The 16089-nt window shown below is 48.9% G+C and overlaps 1 protein-coding gene across 3 annotated transcripts; it reads right to left on the reverse strand.

The window, feature by feature from the left end:
* Nucleotides 1-21: 21 nt before the first annotated feature.
* Nucleotides 22-4469, reverse strand: SMPD1 (sphingomyelin phosphodiesterase 1). Of its 3 annotated transcripts, none has more exons than XM_068988532.1 (6): nucleotides 4049-4469; nucleotides 2361-3133; nucleotides 1656-1827; nucleotides 1273-1349; nucleotides 920-1065; nucleotides 22-767 (listed from the first exon to the last, which is right to left on the reverse strand). In XM_068988532.1, exons 1-6 carry the CDS (start codon nucleotides 4346-4348, stop codon nucleotides 358-360), a joined length of 1878 nt encoding a protein of 625 aa, XP_068844633.1. In that variant the 5' UTR covers nucleotides 4349-4469; the 3' UTR covers nucleotides 22-357. The 3 variants fall into 3 exon arrangements, with proteins under 3 accessions (XP_068844633.1, XP_068844634.1, XP_068844635.1); XM_068988534.1 differs by having other exon boundaries at nucleotides 608-787; XM_068988533.1 differs by lacking the exon at nucleotides 1656-1827 and having other exon boundaries at nucleotides 2321-3133.
* Nucleotides 4470-16089: the final 11620 nt, after the last annotated feature.

Genomic DNA, 16089 nt, shown 5'->3' on the forward strand with positions numbered 1-16089 from the left:
TCTCGAGTCCAAGTCCCTTGTATTTATTTGAACAGCCTGGCAACCAGGCAGCAGCAGCCGTACAGGGTTCCTGGCTGACCAGTACAGGCCTGGGGTGACAACTTCTGTCTGGTCTGCCCAGGTCAGTGCCAACTTAGACCTCTGCTCCATGGCCACAAAAGGACAGCAGCCTCAGAGCAGCCAACCCCCCTCCCATATTTTGCTAAACCAGCTCCAGGAAAGGAGGTCTTGTTTTCGAGGTGTGCATGGACCACCAGAGATGGGCCCTTCCACCAGACGTTCTCCTCACAGTGGCCCTCTGGAGTTTTCACGCCTTTCCTACGACAAGCTCTTTCCCACTTCTGAGCCCCAGGGGTGTCAGCACAGCAGTGGCCTTGACCACAGGCTCTGGACATTGGGGAGGCTTGCATCCGGCACCAGGTGGCGACACAGAGCAGGGCTGTCTGAGCGGGCGGAGAGCTGGGCACACAGGGTAGCGAGGCGGCAGGGTGTGCCGCAGGGCTCCGAGGGCGGGTGGCCCTTATGGTAGAGAAACCAGAAGGTCTGGAAAAGCTGTGTGTCCCTCCACATGCGGTACACCAGGTCGTGCCAGGCGGTGGGCAGCGCATTGGGCAGCCCATAGGTTTCCCGAGCCCTATAGAGGAGGTGCCAGTGTGGCGTGGCTCCGGGCTCGTTCGCCTCCGTCAGGTTCAGGATGTAGGTCTCATGGTCCAGGACCACGTGAGAGCTCCCGGAATAGTTGCCGTCTATTTGGTAGACACGGTACCCTGCAAGGAGGGAGGGCTGACTGGACACGGAGCGGGCAAGGCCACTCCAGCAGGGAGGCGCAGCTTATCCCCTGGGTGGCCCTGGCTCCGGCTCGCCTTCCTCTCTCTCAACCACCTCCTTCACCCCAACAATTTGCTTCCGCCCCACTCACCAGGATTAAGGCCGATGTAGGTGGTGGCACTGGGCGCCAGGAAGGCTACAGACAGCGGCCGGCTGAGGGTCTCTTCGTCATAGAAGACCTCAAACTCATCCACGTGGGTGTGACCAAAGAACTGACCGGCCAAGGTGTTCTCATACCTGGCCAGAAGACACGAGTCACATTCAGAAGATTCCAGTGAGGGGAGAAGAGGATCCGAGGAGGACAGGGTGCTTTCTTTGTTCATCCAGTTCAAGGACGTAGCCTCCCCACCCCATGGGGGCAGTGGGGGATGGTGAGATGCCCAAGGGAATTTCTGACCCTTAGACTCGAAAACCACTCAGGCCTGTAACTCATCTCCCTCCTACCTTTCCACAATTCTGTAATAATTCCAGCTCCAGCTCTTCAGGCAGTGCCCTGGGGGAATGTGGCCAATTATGTGCACCTGTGGGGAGGGTTAAGGAAGGTTTTCAGGAGAAGAGGGGTCCAGGTAGCACTAGCTAGGATGGCAGGTGTTCATGTCTTCAACAAGGGCTGGCATTCATGGCCAGAGAGGGGGAGCAAGTGAAAGGACTTTCTAAGAGTGACAGTTGAGCTGAATCCCCAGGGAACACTGTTGTGAGTGCAGAAAAATAGAGCTTCTCTGCCTACAAGTGCTCCAGCACCAGATAGGAGTCTGCTCAGGAAGGGCCTGCTCTTTCCTCCCACACCTGGCCCCTGCCCACGGGCTGAGCTCCCACCACCCTCTCACTTTGTCTCCCCGGTCCTCAGCGGCCTGAAGCTCCCCCACCAGCCACTGGAGCTGTCCAGCAGGGTCTGTGGAGTTGATCAAGAGCCAGAAGTTCTCACGGGAACAGAAATTCATGTTGAGAGAGATGAGGCGGAGGCCAGGGCGTGGGGAAAGGGCATAGAACCCCCCAATTCTGAAACAAAGTGAACATGGGTCAGCACGCACTCGGAGTCTTGGCCCTCTGTGCCTAGTCCTGTGCAAGGAACCTGTGTGAAGGAAAGAGGCACCCAGGATGATCCCTACCTTCATGCTCACATTCTGGCTGAAGGTCAGACAGCACTGACTAGAGGGCCCACGGGACTGGAGAGTGGCTCAGAGGACTAAAGGCTCTAGGAGCTCAGAGGAGAGAGAAAGTGGGCTAGAACAGGAAGCAAAGGTCGTCCAGAGAGAAGAGAGCCCCGGCCTACCTAGGTGAGCTGGAAAAATTGGGATGTTAAAGGGAGAAGGCATCTTAGAGAGGGCCAACATGAGCAAACACAGTGGCACTAGCCCTGTGAAGGAGGGTGCCTGGAGATAAGGGTGGAAGTGGAAAGTGGGGTCAGCCTGGGAGGGGAGTGAAGCGAGCTGAGGGCTCAGGCAGAGCACTCACGCGTAATGCCAGCTCCCCACTCCCTTCGCTCATCCACCTTTCTCCTCCCTCCTTGGGTTTCCGTGGGTCTCAAATACCTGAGGGTGCGAAGGGCTTCAGCCGGCAGCCAGGGCTGCCACGCCTCGGCCATCGCCTCATAGAGCCAGTGGGAAGACTGGTTGCCCTTTATGAAGGGGGGAGGGAAGCCGTTGACGGGTGTGCTCTCGTGGTTGCCCACGGCAGGGTACACCGGCACGGGCCCCAAGAACTTCTTCACAAGGGCTGTGACGGTGGTCAGCGCCCGCAGCTGGTCCTGACGAGACTGCTGCCAGACGTTGTGAGCAGGGATGTCTCCTGTCCAGTACACCATATCAAAAGGGCCGGCGGGGCCCAGCCCACTCAACAGGCTCTCCAGGGTTCGCAGAGGCAGGTCACACTTGCTATACTCGCCCCAGTACCCAGCACCGGGCTGGGAGGCAGGCGGTGGGCCCGAATCCTGGCGGCAACACAGTGGGTTCTCACAGTTGGGGTCTGTGCCTTCCAGGTAGTCGTGATCCCAGTGCAAATCAGTGAGGAAGAGGACGCGGCTGACAGGGGAGCCTGGGGCTGGGGGCTTGGGCGGCTGGGGGGGCGGCTTTGGCACGGCCGGCAGAGAAATATTCCAAGAGGAGAAGATGTCCCAGTGCCCACAGGAAGAGCCCAGCAGCAGACCACAGGCCTCCGACGGGCTCAGCACTGAGCGTGTCCACACCTCCACCATGTCGTTCTCGAAGAGGTGGACAGCTGACTGGCACACGGCAGGCGGCGCAATCTTCAGCAGCATGCACAGCTTGATGGCCACGGAGCCCACCCAGGCCACACTGGCCTGATTCTGCCATGGGAAAATCAGTGGTGAGGAGTCAGAGACAGAGATCAGGGACCAGGCCACCCTGGATATGAAAGACCCTTTGGGCTTCCATACCCACAGTGGGGCTGGGATAGACTCCACCATGGCGAAGAGATATCAGTTCACACCTGTCTCCCACAGACATTGCCCTGTGACTCAAGCAGCACGAGGCCAGTACTTCCTTTTAAGCTCAGTGGCAGTTTAGGCCTTTGCTGCCCCCGCTGACTTTCTCAGACACTGTCTGCTGAGTGCCCTGAAATTTGGACTGGGCAGAATGACAGACTGACCAGGATTTGGGGACACACGTGAGGATAGGGCCTTGATTCCCCAAGGAAACCTTCCACCCCGTCCCCCACCCTCCGACCACCCCCCCCCCCAACCAACCAGTGTTCATCATAACCCCATGAGGGACCGTCAAGGCACCTCCGACCCAACTAGTCCCACATCTCTGGATATTCTTTAATCAGGTTCCCTTTTGGGTAGTAGCTAGCCCCAGCCATGGTAAGGTGGAGGGGATTCAGTCAGGCGCACCAAGCTGGGAGTCCTGCCCTCACCAGCTGTTGGCCCTCCTACAGGTGACTTCAGCTCTGGGGCCTCTATTCATTTATAAAGCAGAGATAACAGTAATGAAGCCACCTAACAGGCGACATTTAACCTGTGTAAAAGGGCTAGCGCAGTACCCAGCATTTAACTTGCACTGTTTCCTTACTTCACAAGGTCACAGTGGACGTGGTGGTGGTGATGTGCAGCCAAAGAACAGCAAATTCAGCAAAGTCTTGTGGAAGACAGCCTCTCCATTAGGGATGCTCTTGGAAACCCCAGAGCCCCGGCCTTAGCCCCAGCCCCTACCCGCAGCCGCACTTTTCTGGCCTGTCTCCCAGCAGCCCCTGTAGCGCTCACCCTCAGCCCGAAGTCGATGGCGGTGAATAGTCCTTTGCAGGTTGGGCAGGTGAGGTTCCACCAGCCAAAGGCCTCCTGGAGCTGGGGCGCTACGCGAATGAACTTGGCGGGATGGCCTTGGGCAGGAAGAGGGTGGGCCTCCGCAGGGGACCAGAGGACCAGGGAGCTGGGCAGTGCCAGCGCAAGTGCCAAGCCCAACCACAGGAGCCTCAGACAGGGGGCCCCGAAGGACCTGTCCGATGCCTGCTCCCCGCCCGACCTGGGGCGGCCCTGGCCGGGAGACACTCCATGGCGGGGCATCGCCCAGCTTCCTAGACCAGGCTGGTTCGCCCGCCCGGCCCCGGCTGGTGTAGGCCTCAGTAGGCTCTCGGGATTCCAGGCGGTGCCAGGGACACCGATTACCCCCCGCGCAGTCGGCTGACTGCTCGGAGAAAAGCCACAGAGCAGCTCCGCCCCTTCCTCTTTCTGGGTTCCGCAGCAGCTGATCGCGGTGGCTGGAAGCCAGGGCGCAGCTAGGGAGGCGGAGTGGACGCGGAGTGGGCGGGGCGCGCCTGGGACCTGCCCAGGCTCGCGCCCGAGACCTCACCCCCGCCTGGACTGCGGCTGGGGGCCGCTGTCGCCGCCCGGCCCTTGCTGGCGCCCATCTAGTGTGGCTGGTGAGAGGCTCCTCCGAGGCCCCTTAGGCAACTCCTCTCACTCGAATTCCTGGAATAGCTAACTGCCAGGCCCACTGGGCTTTAAACTCGAAGCGGAGTGGGCAAGAGCTGGTGGTGGTGGCGGGGAGCGCAGCGAGGCAGGGATGCTTACACTGTGTCTGTTACTCTCCGCCCAGAAGGTGCCAAACCTCAATTTCCTATGTTCTGCCACTGGTCTCTGCACCCGTGAGTCGTCGCCCTGCCTTTAGTCGTGGTATCTCAGACTTCTGTAAGTGGAAGGGACCCTAGGCTTACCCATGCCTTCATTATGTTTGAGGAAACGGAGGCTCAGATGGTAAAGTGGCTAGTTGAGTTCAGTCGCTCAGTTGTGGCCAACTCATTTTCAGTAACATGGATGCATCTAGAGATTACTATACTAAATGAAGTAGCTCAGAAAGACACGACAACCTGTGACGAAGAACCGATTAAAGACCATACAGCCAGGAACATGAATTAGAACTTGGGTCTTCCACCTTCCTGTATCCTTGATGGTGAAAGCTATCATTTGTCGAGTGCTGTAGGATGTCCCAGGCACTGAAACAAGCATTTTATAATGACTAATCCTCAGTTCTAACAACAACTCTAAAAAGTTAGTATAATACTGTTATTATCTCCATTTTACAGATGGGAAAACTGAGGCACAGGGTAGTTAAGTGGCAGAATAGTGATTAAAACTGAACTGTATCTCAGTGCTTCTCCAGATCCACAGAACTATCAGGTTCCTGTCAGTTCTTCCCTTTGAGAAATTTTTCTTTAAAAAACAAAAGAATTCATTTATTTTTATATTTGGTTGTGCTGCTACTCTTTGATGTGATGCTCAGGCTCTAGGCCCACCAGCTTCAGTAGCTGCAGCACACAGATTCAGTAGTTTGGGCTCACGGACTCTAGAAAGTAGGCTCGGTAGTTGTGGCACTCCAGCCCAGTTGCTCCGCTGCACATGGAATCCTTCTGGACCAGGGATCAAACACGTGTCCCCTGCATTAGCAGGTGGATTCCTATCCACTGTACCACCAGTGAAGTCTTGAGAATTTTTTTCCAAGTGACCCTTGCCTCCAATGTCTATGAGCATCGTATCAGATAGAGTAATTATAGTATAATAGGAAATATATTTAGTTTTGTCTCCTGTTTCTGGCACAGAGCTCCTGAAATCTTTTGAATTTTCTGATAGGAGTGTCTTTTGTTATTTTTACAAGCCCCTTTCAATCACACCCAAATTTATGTTAATAGGTGAATTAAGGTGGGGCGCCTAAATAGCCTCAGGATGGGGCTGATCCCTGGGAAGAACTAGTGATCAGAGTGAGATGTTTTGGTCTCACTCTCAGTCTCCAGGTTGGGGAAGAAGGCTGGGGATTGAGCTCTATAAAAACTCTCAGAGCACTTCTGGGTTGGTGAACAATTGAGGTGTTGAGAAGGTGGTATGCCTGCAGAGGGCATGGAAGTTCTGTGGCAGTCCGCCTCCCGTGCTTTGCCCTATGCGTCTCTTTCATTTGGCCATTCCTCAATTGTACCCTCAGTATTAATCAGAACGTGTAAGAAGGTGTGTTTCTGAGTTCTGGAAACTGTTCTAGCAAATTATCAAACTGAGTAGAGGGTCATAGAACCCTAGAATTCACAGCTGGTTGGTCATAAGTATAAGTGGCAATCTGAGAAGTTTTGTAAGCAGGTAGGGAAGGGGGTCCCCAGAAGGAAAGAAGCAAATATAGCTTTCAGACATAAGAGAAGCCTTTTCAGGCCTAAGCCATTTTGTGGTCTAGTCTGACGCAGCGTCTGCCCTTGGACAGTTCTTATACTGTGTGCTCCGTCGTGTCCAGCTGTTTGTGACCCCATGGACTGCAGTCCACGAGGCTCCTCTGTCCATGGGGATTCTCCAGGCAAGAATACGGGGGTGGATTGCCATTTCCTTCTCCAGGGGATCTTCTTGACCCAGGGATTGACTGCGTGTCTCCTGCATTGACAGGCGGATTCTTAACCTGCTGAACCACCTGGGAAGCCTCCAATAAAGATCTTAAGGGAAAATAAAGAACAAGACTTTTCAAGAGAAGTAACCAAAGTAAGGGTAATAAATCAGTTGCAAAGACTCCCAGTTCTGTTTCAATGGTAAATGTTAGCCTGAAGCACTTACTTGAGCTGTTTTTCAGAATTTAAACCCTTTCTCTGAGTGAGTACCCAATTCCTAGATCAACTGGAACCTAAAGGATGCTGCTGCTGACTTTTTCTGACCCTTGGGACTTCAGTCAACTGAAGTTGGAACTCTGTCAAGTTCTGCTTCTATTCTCTGCAGAATTCTCCTGCTCAAGCCCCTTCTTGTATGTGTATGCATCCTTAGCTTAAAACTTCCCCAATTTTGCTGTTTAGGGAGATACTACTTTGGGAATGATTCCTGATGTTCATCTTACTTGTTACAAGTAATACGTTTTTTTTATTTCTCCTAATCTCTGTCTCCTTTGCATCTCTTGACTTGACACCCACAAAGAGCTGAACTGAGTTCTCTGGTAACATTGTGACTGGGTATGTTGCAGGAAGGGGAACTTCGTACAGGACCTGAGAGTGGGCTCTTGTCTAACACTCTGAAAAGAATTGTTGGAGGAAACACAGGTACTGACAAAGCAAGAAGGGGTGGGAAGGGGTGCCTAGGTGGAGAGCAGCAGGATAAGGGAACGCAGGAGAAATGCTCTGCCACGTGGCCTGCCACCTCATGGTAACTGGCCAGGCATTCTCACTCAGGGTCTTTCCTGGTGGCAAGTGCATCCCTCAGCCAAGATTGGTAGGACATTTGGACTGGAGTCTCTTTTCTCCCTTTGACCTTTCTTGAATTCTTCTAATTGGTGGTAGCTTGTTAGTTCTGCGCGCCTTACCAGGACCTCCTCTTAAGATAACTCACGCAAGTGGCTGCTACATTGCCTGGCCAGGGCAGGTGGTTTCAGTCAGTGTTTCCTTAACGTCTGGAGTGGGGACAATCTTGTGGGACTGACCCGTTTAATTTGTGGGATCTGATCCTAACTCCAGGTAGATAGTATCATAATTTAGTTGAATTGTTGTAAAATTAGTTGGTGTTGGAGAATTGGTTGGTGTCAGAGAAAACTCTTCCAGAATTGGTGTCAGAAATACAATTTGCTAGCTTGGCCCTAGCTCATGGAATCTTGTGATCCAGGAAGAGATAGAATGGAAGAGCAGGGGACGAGGAACCTTAGATTTCTGGGTGGCCACACAGTCACCCATGGTATGAAACAGCAGCTGTGCTGTAGTCAATTACCAAAGGTAAATTTTACCAATAGAATTTAGAGATAGAGCCAACTCCTGGAGCATTGTTCACTACAATCTCGAGGAAATGGAAACTAGTGAGAAAAAAGCAAACTACGCAATCTCTTGGTTATTGATATCTGTAGTAGTAGCTAAAATGAAATAAGAGAGAGTGCTGGATTGGACCTTGATTGGCTTGAGCTTTGGCTACTAGCCCCAAAGCCACCAGCAAAGGGAAAATACTATGTGGGGACAACAGAGAGTAAGACTCTGGTCACCAAGAAGACAGTCTGTGTTGGGAGAAGACAAAACCAAGAAACTACTAAAACCAGGGGATATAATGTGAAGGAATTGTTTTATTTTATAGATTAGTATCATCAACTTCTTAAATAGCCTTCACTGAAATGCATTGTGAGAACGACTAATTTGGGGATAATATTTCTTTTAATGCTACAGAATGGAAGATCATGTTTAGGTTGATGTAGGACCTATAGCTTACTATGGAACAATCACCAGTGGTTATACAGGATCCAGACGCACAATAAGTTGTTCCTGAGGAAATGGCCAGCCTGCTGGATTGGATAAAAGCCACTGTAAGGTCTGTTTACCTTGGTAAGGTTAACTATTCAGCAACCCCCATTAAATGTCACGTGGAACACTGCAGATAAAGAAGCTGATCTGCCTCACGTGCAGGCCATGAGGAATGGATTTTATGGTGACCAGGATATTCACTCCCCTGTTCTTGAGTGACTTTGGCCTGCAGCAGCTTAAAGTGGGGTTTTGGTACCCAGCCAGAGATTGAGGTCGGGTCGCAGTGGTAAGAGCACTGAATCCCAAACATTAGACCAGTGATCAGTGACAAGGCCCTGGCTCTTCAGCTTTGCAGAAAAGAATTCCCACAAAAATGGAAAGTAGTGAAACCAGTAAAGTATTTATTAGGGGGGAAAAAGTACAGTACATGAGGACAGACACATGGGAGGACTCGGAGAGAGAGAGTCTCTGAGTTGCACCCTCGTGGTAGTTTGAATCACTGTTATGGGGCGTTTCTTCTGGGTTTCCTTTGCAGTCATTTTGATTTGACTGGTTCTGAGTCTGTATTTGGTTTACCTCAGGAGTCTCCCATATGTGCCTGTTCATCTCTTAGCCAAGATGGATTCTAGTAAAGAGACTTATAGGCATTTGACATTACTTACTATGAAGTGACGTCCCCTCCCTTTTTGACCTCCAAGGAGCCTTTCTGTGCATATGTAGTCAGGGAGGTCTCCTTGACTTCAAGAATGAGGAATATGTGGTCTTTTATCTCTTATCTGGGCAGGGCCCAGACTCCTCCATCATCCTGTTTTCATGGAGTTTCTGTCCACAGAAGATAAGTTATTCAGCCAGCAGCCCATCCATGTCCTGCTTCACACTGACTATGCCCAGTACCCAGGACATGGTAAATGCTATGGTTAAGCAGGCTCCTTTTGCGTGGACACCACGGTTGCATTGATGCCCCCTGTAACTTTACTGCTACATAATCAATCACCAGTCCAAGAAATCTTATTTGATCTGTTGTCTTCCCTTTTCATTCATCTTACAGATGCTAATAAAAACATTATATTAATTAACAAGAGAATGAGGAGATGTGGATGAGAAATCAAGGGGACTCATCCCAACAGGGTGGATATCTTTAGATGGTTATCAAGAAAGGGAGTTCAAGTAACCCCATTTGTCCTTACCTGTTTCTGCTCTGAGTCTCTGTCCTTACTTACAGAGGACACTGATGACCCTTAGGGCTCACATTCTATCTGTTCTCCAAGACCTTATTTTCTAAGGTCTTGTAAGCAAAAAATGTTATATATCAGAACCAGATCTATAAGGTTCATGTACTGCAGTTGCCTATATAGTTAAGATGCATATCTAAAGAATAATTTCAATGAGTCCAGATTCTTGCCTCTTCCCATACATGAAAAAGAACTAAAATAACTTGAAATACCTGTTCTTTGTAATTAGCAACAACTTTTTGATGTTCAGCCAAATGTTTGTTTTCCCAGCACAAAACTCATATATATTCTTGTTCCTCCCTAACCTCTTTGGAGCAGGTCCTCAGAACTATCTGAGATGCTGACTCCTGCACTATAGCTCTCAGTTTAGTCAGTTCAGTCACTCAGCCATGTCTGACTCTTTGCGATCCCATGGACTGCAGCACACCAGGCTTCCCTGTCCATCACCAACTCCTGGAGCTTACTCAGACTCATGTCCATCGAATCAGTGATGCCATCCAACCATCTCATCCTCTGTCTTCCCCGTCTCCTCTTGCCTTCAATCTTTCCCAGCATCAGGGTCTTTTCCTGTGAGTCAGTTCTGCGCATCAGATGGCCAAAGTATTGGAGTTTCAGCTTCAGCATCAGTCCTTTCAGTGAATATTCAGTGAATTCCTTTAGGTTAGACTGGCTGGATCTCCTTGCAGTCCAAGGGACTCTCAAGAGTATTCTCCCACACCACAGTTCATAAGCATTAATTCTTCGGTGCTCAGCTTTCTTTATAGTCCAACTCTCACATCCATACATGACTACTGGAAAAACCATATCCTTGACTAGATGGACCTTTGCTGGCAAAGTAATGTCTCTGCTTTTTAATACCTTGTCCAGGTTGGTCATAGCCTTTCTTCCAAGGAGCAACTGTCTTTTAATTTCATGGCTGCAGTCACCATCTGCAGTGATTTTGGAGCTCAAAAAAACAAAGTCTCTCACTGTTTCCATTGTTTCCCCATCTATTTGCCATGAAGTAATTGCACCGGATGCCATGATCTTAGTTTTCTGAATGTTGAGTTTTAAGCCAACTTTTTTCACTCTTTCACTTTCATCAAGAGGATCTTTAGTCCTCAGAAAGATCCCCAATTAAACTTAACTCACAAATTTACATTGTGTGTTTTTCTTTCAGTTGACAGTCTTATCTTTCACTTGTGTCTCATCTCCTTAATAACATCATGTTTGATCACTCCCTCCTTTTTCATTTGCCCAGTCCCCTTTTTCACAGTGATTTCACATATATTGTTGCTCTTGATAGAACCATCACTTGCTACATATTTAACATCCTTATTCTTATGGATGAGTGGTCAAAAACCTCTCTTCCCCTGATATGGATGACATTGTTCTCCAGAAATCAAATTTAGAGAAAGAGATTAACATGCAAGAGATTTGGGAATTCCCTGGTCATCCCGGGGTTAAGACTCTGCCCTTTCACTGTTGCAGGCCTGGGTTGAGTCCCTGGTGGGGGAAAGAAGATCCCATGGCAAAAACAAAAATGAAACAAACAAACAAACAAACGTAATGCAAGAGGCTTATTAGGAGATGCTCTGTGGAAAGAAAGGGAAGGTAGCAGCATTGGGCAGAGGGACAAGTTGAACTGTGATGCTGTCTGCATAGAGGCTTCAGTGGATTTCATGGGAGTTTTTAAGCTGAGATGACCCTTCAGAGTTGTTCTGAAATAGGGTGAGGGACTTGCTTCATTTGGGGAAATCCCAGTAGCTGATCCCAGAACAGCAACTGATACCCATCATTTTCCTCTTCTATACTTTCTCGATTTCCTTCACCCCTAGCTAGCACCTCTGTTGATTTCAGTGGCTTACCTGATGGTGTGACCCAGACTTTTCCCTTCAGGAATCTGAGCCCGGTATCCGTGCTGTCCTAAGTCAGAGCTGCTGCACTTTTCATGACCATCAAAACAGAGCAAAGCAGGGGAGTATCAAGAGGCTCCCAAATGAATCAGCTGGTGCCAAATGCATCCCCCTATGTCTCCTTTGGTAACAGCTATCCTATCTCCCTTTATTTATTTATGATCACGCTGCACAGCTTATAGGATCTTAGCTCCCCAACCAGGGATTGAGTCTGTACTCTCTGCAATGAAAGCACAGAGCCCTAACCACTGGACTGCCGGGAAATTGCCCCTTCCATCCTGCTTCCCCTTGTTCCTGTGATCAGGATTTGAGTTGAGAATTTTAAGTTGTTTTTTAAAAATAGTATGTATTTATGTATTTTTGGCGGTGCTGTGCCTTTTGGCTGCGTGCAAGCTTCCTCTAGTTGCAGTGAGCAGGGACAACTCTCTAGATGAGGTGCATGGGCTTTTCACTGTGGAGCACAGGCTCTGGGGCACTCGCTCAGTAGTTACGGTGCACAGGCCTAGTCTGTGCTGCCCCCACCCCCACCCCCACCGGCCCCTGGCATGTGAGATCTTCCCTGATCAGGAATCTAACCCATGTCCCCTGCCTTAGGTAGATTCACTGACCACTAGGGTAGTTGGGGTTCCAGTTTGGAACAGTGATTGGCAGAGGGATAATATGGGTTGGGACTGTAAACTTCCTAGTTAATTTGGGGAGTCTGTTCCCATTTGGGGTACCTATGTGCCATTGTGTTAGGAAACCTATTCAAATTCTGTACAGATGACTAGTCAACTCTTGGGCTAACTGTGAAACTGGAAATTAAATCTGTTATTTGTCAGCAACCAAGAACTGATGGGGAAAGGGCTCCCTCTTGTGGAATTTCTAGAAAGTACAAGAGACCCTGAACAAATGGCATCTTCTGACAGCAGTTCCAACTAGGTGTGCACAGACCCCTGCAGGGCAGAGCAGTGGCTAAGGGATGGGTTTTAGAATCAGTTTCCTGAGTTAGAATCCTGGGTCTGCCACTCATTAACTGTATGAACCTGAAAAGTATGTCACCTTCTAAACTTCCATTTCTTCCTTCCTGTGCGACATGGAAATAAGAGTACAGAATTTTGGTAAAGATTCAATGAGATAAAGCATTGTTGTTCGGTTGCTCAGTCGTGTCCGACTTTTTGCGACCCCACGGACTGCAGCACACCAGGCTTCCCTGTCCATCACCAACTCCTGGAGCTCGCTCAAACTCATGTCCATCGAGTCAGTGATGCCATCCAACCATCTCATCCACTGTCGACCCCTTCTTCTCCTGCCTTCAATCCTTCCCAGCATCAGGGTCTTTTCTAATGAGACAGCTCTTCACATCAGGTGGCTGAAGTATTGGAGTTTCAGCTTCAGCATCAGTCCTTCCAATGAATATTCAGGACTGATTTCCTTCAGGATTGATTGGTTTGATCTCCTTGCAGTCCAAGGGACTCCTTAGAGTCTTCTCCAACACCACAGTTTGAAAGCATCAATTCTTAGGCGCTCAACCTTCTTTATGGTCCAACTCTCACATCCATACATGACTACTGGAAAAACCATAGCTTTGACTAGATGGACCTTTGTTGGCAAAGTGATGTCTCTGCATTTTAATATGTTGTCTAGTTTTGTCAGTACTAAATAAACTAGAGATAAAGAGTAGTTAGAACAATATGTAGTGTCTGCATCTGCCATTTATACTGGTGATCCTTGATGTAATTTAATGAGATCTGATTCCTGTCCTCCCCAGCTTCCCACGCCCCATTTACTGTGTCCACAGTCAGGGGAAAAGAACTCTGGTTGCAGTGAGGTAAAGAAAGAATGTGGGAAACAAATGCCCGCCTCCACTGAGATATAGGTAGCATTTATTTAACAGACAGTAACAGCTCCTTTTATTGTCAGGCAGTCATACATTCATTCACTCGAAACACACACACACACATACACACACACACACTCACACACACACACACACACTGATTTGTCAAAACAAAACCCTCATTGAATTCAGCCTCCCTAGAAAAGCCTTTCTGTACAGTCATCTATTGTTATTCAAGCAGCTTCCTGGGGCCTCAATCTCCCCACCCATGAACTTCTCATCAAAGGATTCATTCAATACAAACAATTCTCCTCTGAAAGGAGAGGGATAAATTCTGCATCTAAGAAAAATATAATTAAAACATTTTATATATTGTTATACTATCGTCTGCTGGTATCCGTGGGGGATTGGTTCGGTAGAACCCAAAATCCACAGATGCTTAAAATCCCTTATTTAAAGTGGCATCCCACAAAGAGTACAGTTGGTCCTTCTCTCCTCAGATTTGTCATCTGTGGATTCAACCAACCTCTCAGTTGATTGAATCCATGAATGTCCAACTTGCAGACAGGGAGGACCGACGGTGTTAGTGTTAGTAACTGAGCAATTGTAATCAATCGCATGAGCGCTTCAGCTGCTGAGAGGAGTCGTGGGAGCACGGAGGAGAGCGACCTGCAATTGAGGGCTCTCATGGAGGAAGAAACTTGTTTGCCTAGATGTAGGAGGCCCTATGCCCCCCCACAGGGAATCTCTTGCATAGTCCTCTGGCGGGAGAGGGCTGGGCAGCTTTGGAGACTGAGAGAGCAGATGGCAGCCCTGAGAGGGAGTTGGAGTTGGAGAGCGCCAAGAGCTGAGCATGGCTGGCACCAGCGGGACTGGGAGGATCACGTTAAGGAGGTTAGTGTTAATCCTCAAAGGAACGGGTATATTTGTTATTAATTCTGTTCCTTCATTTATCCAGCCAGCCAGTCATTAAGGTAATAAACACTGCCAGGAACCATGAAACACAGAGATGACTAGAGCATCAGCATCTCCGTCAGACAGCTCATGGGTCTGTGGGAAGAAACAGACATGGAACCACAAGCCTTACAAGAAAGATATTTCAGTGAAACTTCATGGTCCCGTAGAGGTCAAAGGAAGAGGTGGTGGATTCCTGTTGACTAGACAGTAAGGGTTGGTGGGGCTGAGAACTGTTTTTTTTCCAGAAGATGTCAGCCTTGAAATAAGAGTGTTTTGCCGGGAGGACACAATTGGCAAGTGGTTTCCCCTTTCTTCTCAGTGCTTGAGATGCACTAACGTTTCAGAGCTTACACAACATGCTCTCAGCTTTCTCAGCTGAGCTGAGAACAGCTGTGCTGTTCTTTCCGCCTAAAAGGATCTTCTCTCTCCTTTCACTTAATTAACTTCACCTCATTCTTTAGCTGAATTGTGATTTCCTTGGGGACATTTTTCCTAGTCTATTTTTTCTCTTTTCCTTCTCTTCCCTCTCCTTTCTCTCCTTCTTTTCTTTTTCCGCTACCATAGGTTCCATTACAGCTAAAATTTTATGTTTATTTATGTGCTTTTTTGATTCATGTCTGTCTTCTCCTGTAGACTGTAAGCTTCATGAGGGCGGGGACTGTGTCTGATTTTGTGGGCTTCCCTGGTGTCTCAGATGGTTAAGAATCTGCCTGCAATGTGGGAGACCTGGGTTTGACCCCTGGGTCAGGAAGATCCCCTGGAGAAGGGAATGGCAACCTACTCCAGTAGCTTTGCCTGGAGAATTCCATGAGCAAAGGAGCCTGGCAGGCTATACAGGCCATGGGGTTATAAAGATCTCGACATGACTGAGCCACTGAAACAATACATATCCCCAGTACTCACCACGGTTGCTTAAATCAATTAGAAGTGAGAGTATAACAAAAAGACCAAAAGTATGAAATATTATATAACAAGGAGAAATTTTTCAAAAGTTTAGATGAAGAGTAGATGAAGTTTGAAAAGAGATGGGTGGGCAGGGAGGAGATCTTGAAGAATTTTGTTACCATCTAAACAACTGAGTCCTTAAAGGATATTTTAATGGGAGTGTGGAGATGCAATGAGGTAGGGCCAGGGAAATCAGCTGGTAAAGAACGGTGATAGGAGGACTTCCGGGGTGGTCCAGTGTTGAGAGTCTGCCTGCCAATGCAAAAGACGTGGTTTTGACCCCTGGTCCGGGACAATCCCACACGCCCGTGGACAATCCCATATGCCTCAGAGAATCTAAGCCCAAGTGGGCTGCAACTACTGAGCTCGCATGGCACAGCAACAGAAGCTCCCAACTTGCTTTGTGAGAAAGCCCACACCCCAAATACTTTGTAAGTAAATAAATAATTGGAAAATAAATAATGGTGATAGATCAAGTTAGAGACGATGAATTTTGAAAAGTGGGATTGAAGCTGGGTGTTCCTCGGAGCATATATAGAGAAGAGATATTTGGAAAGTGGCCTCAAAAGAAATAACTGAAGGCTGTGGGGAGAGGACTCTTGACACCATCCAAGTAGCCACCTCAGAGCCACAAGGAAACAAGTGAAAACAGTGAATAGTCGAAGACACCAGGGTTTCTGGCTTGGGAGACCAGCAGATGGAGCACATGTGAAAACGTCAGGCTGGG

This window comes from Capricornis sumatraensis, chromosome 16 (assembly GCF_032405125.1).
Source record: "Capricornis sumatraensis isolate serow.1 chromosome 16, serow.2, whole genome shotgun sequence".
NCBI lineage: Eukaryota > Metazoa > Chordata > Mammalia > Artiodactyla > Bovidae > Capricornis > Capricornis sumatraensis.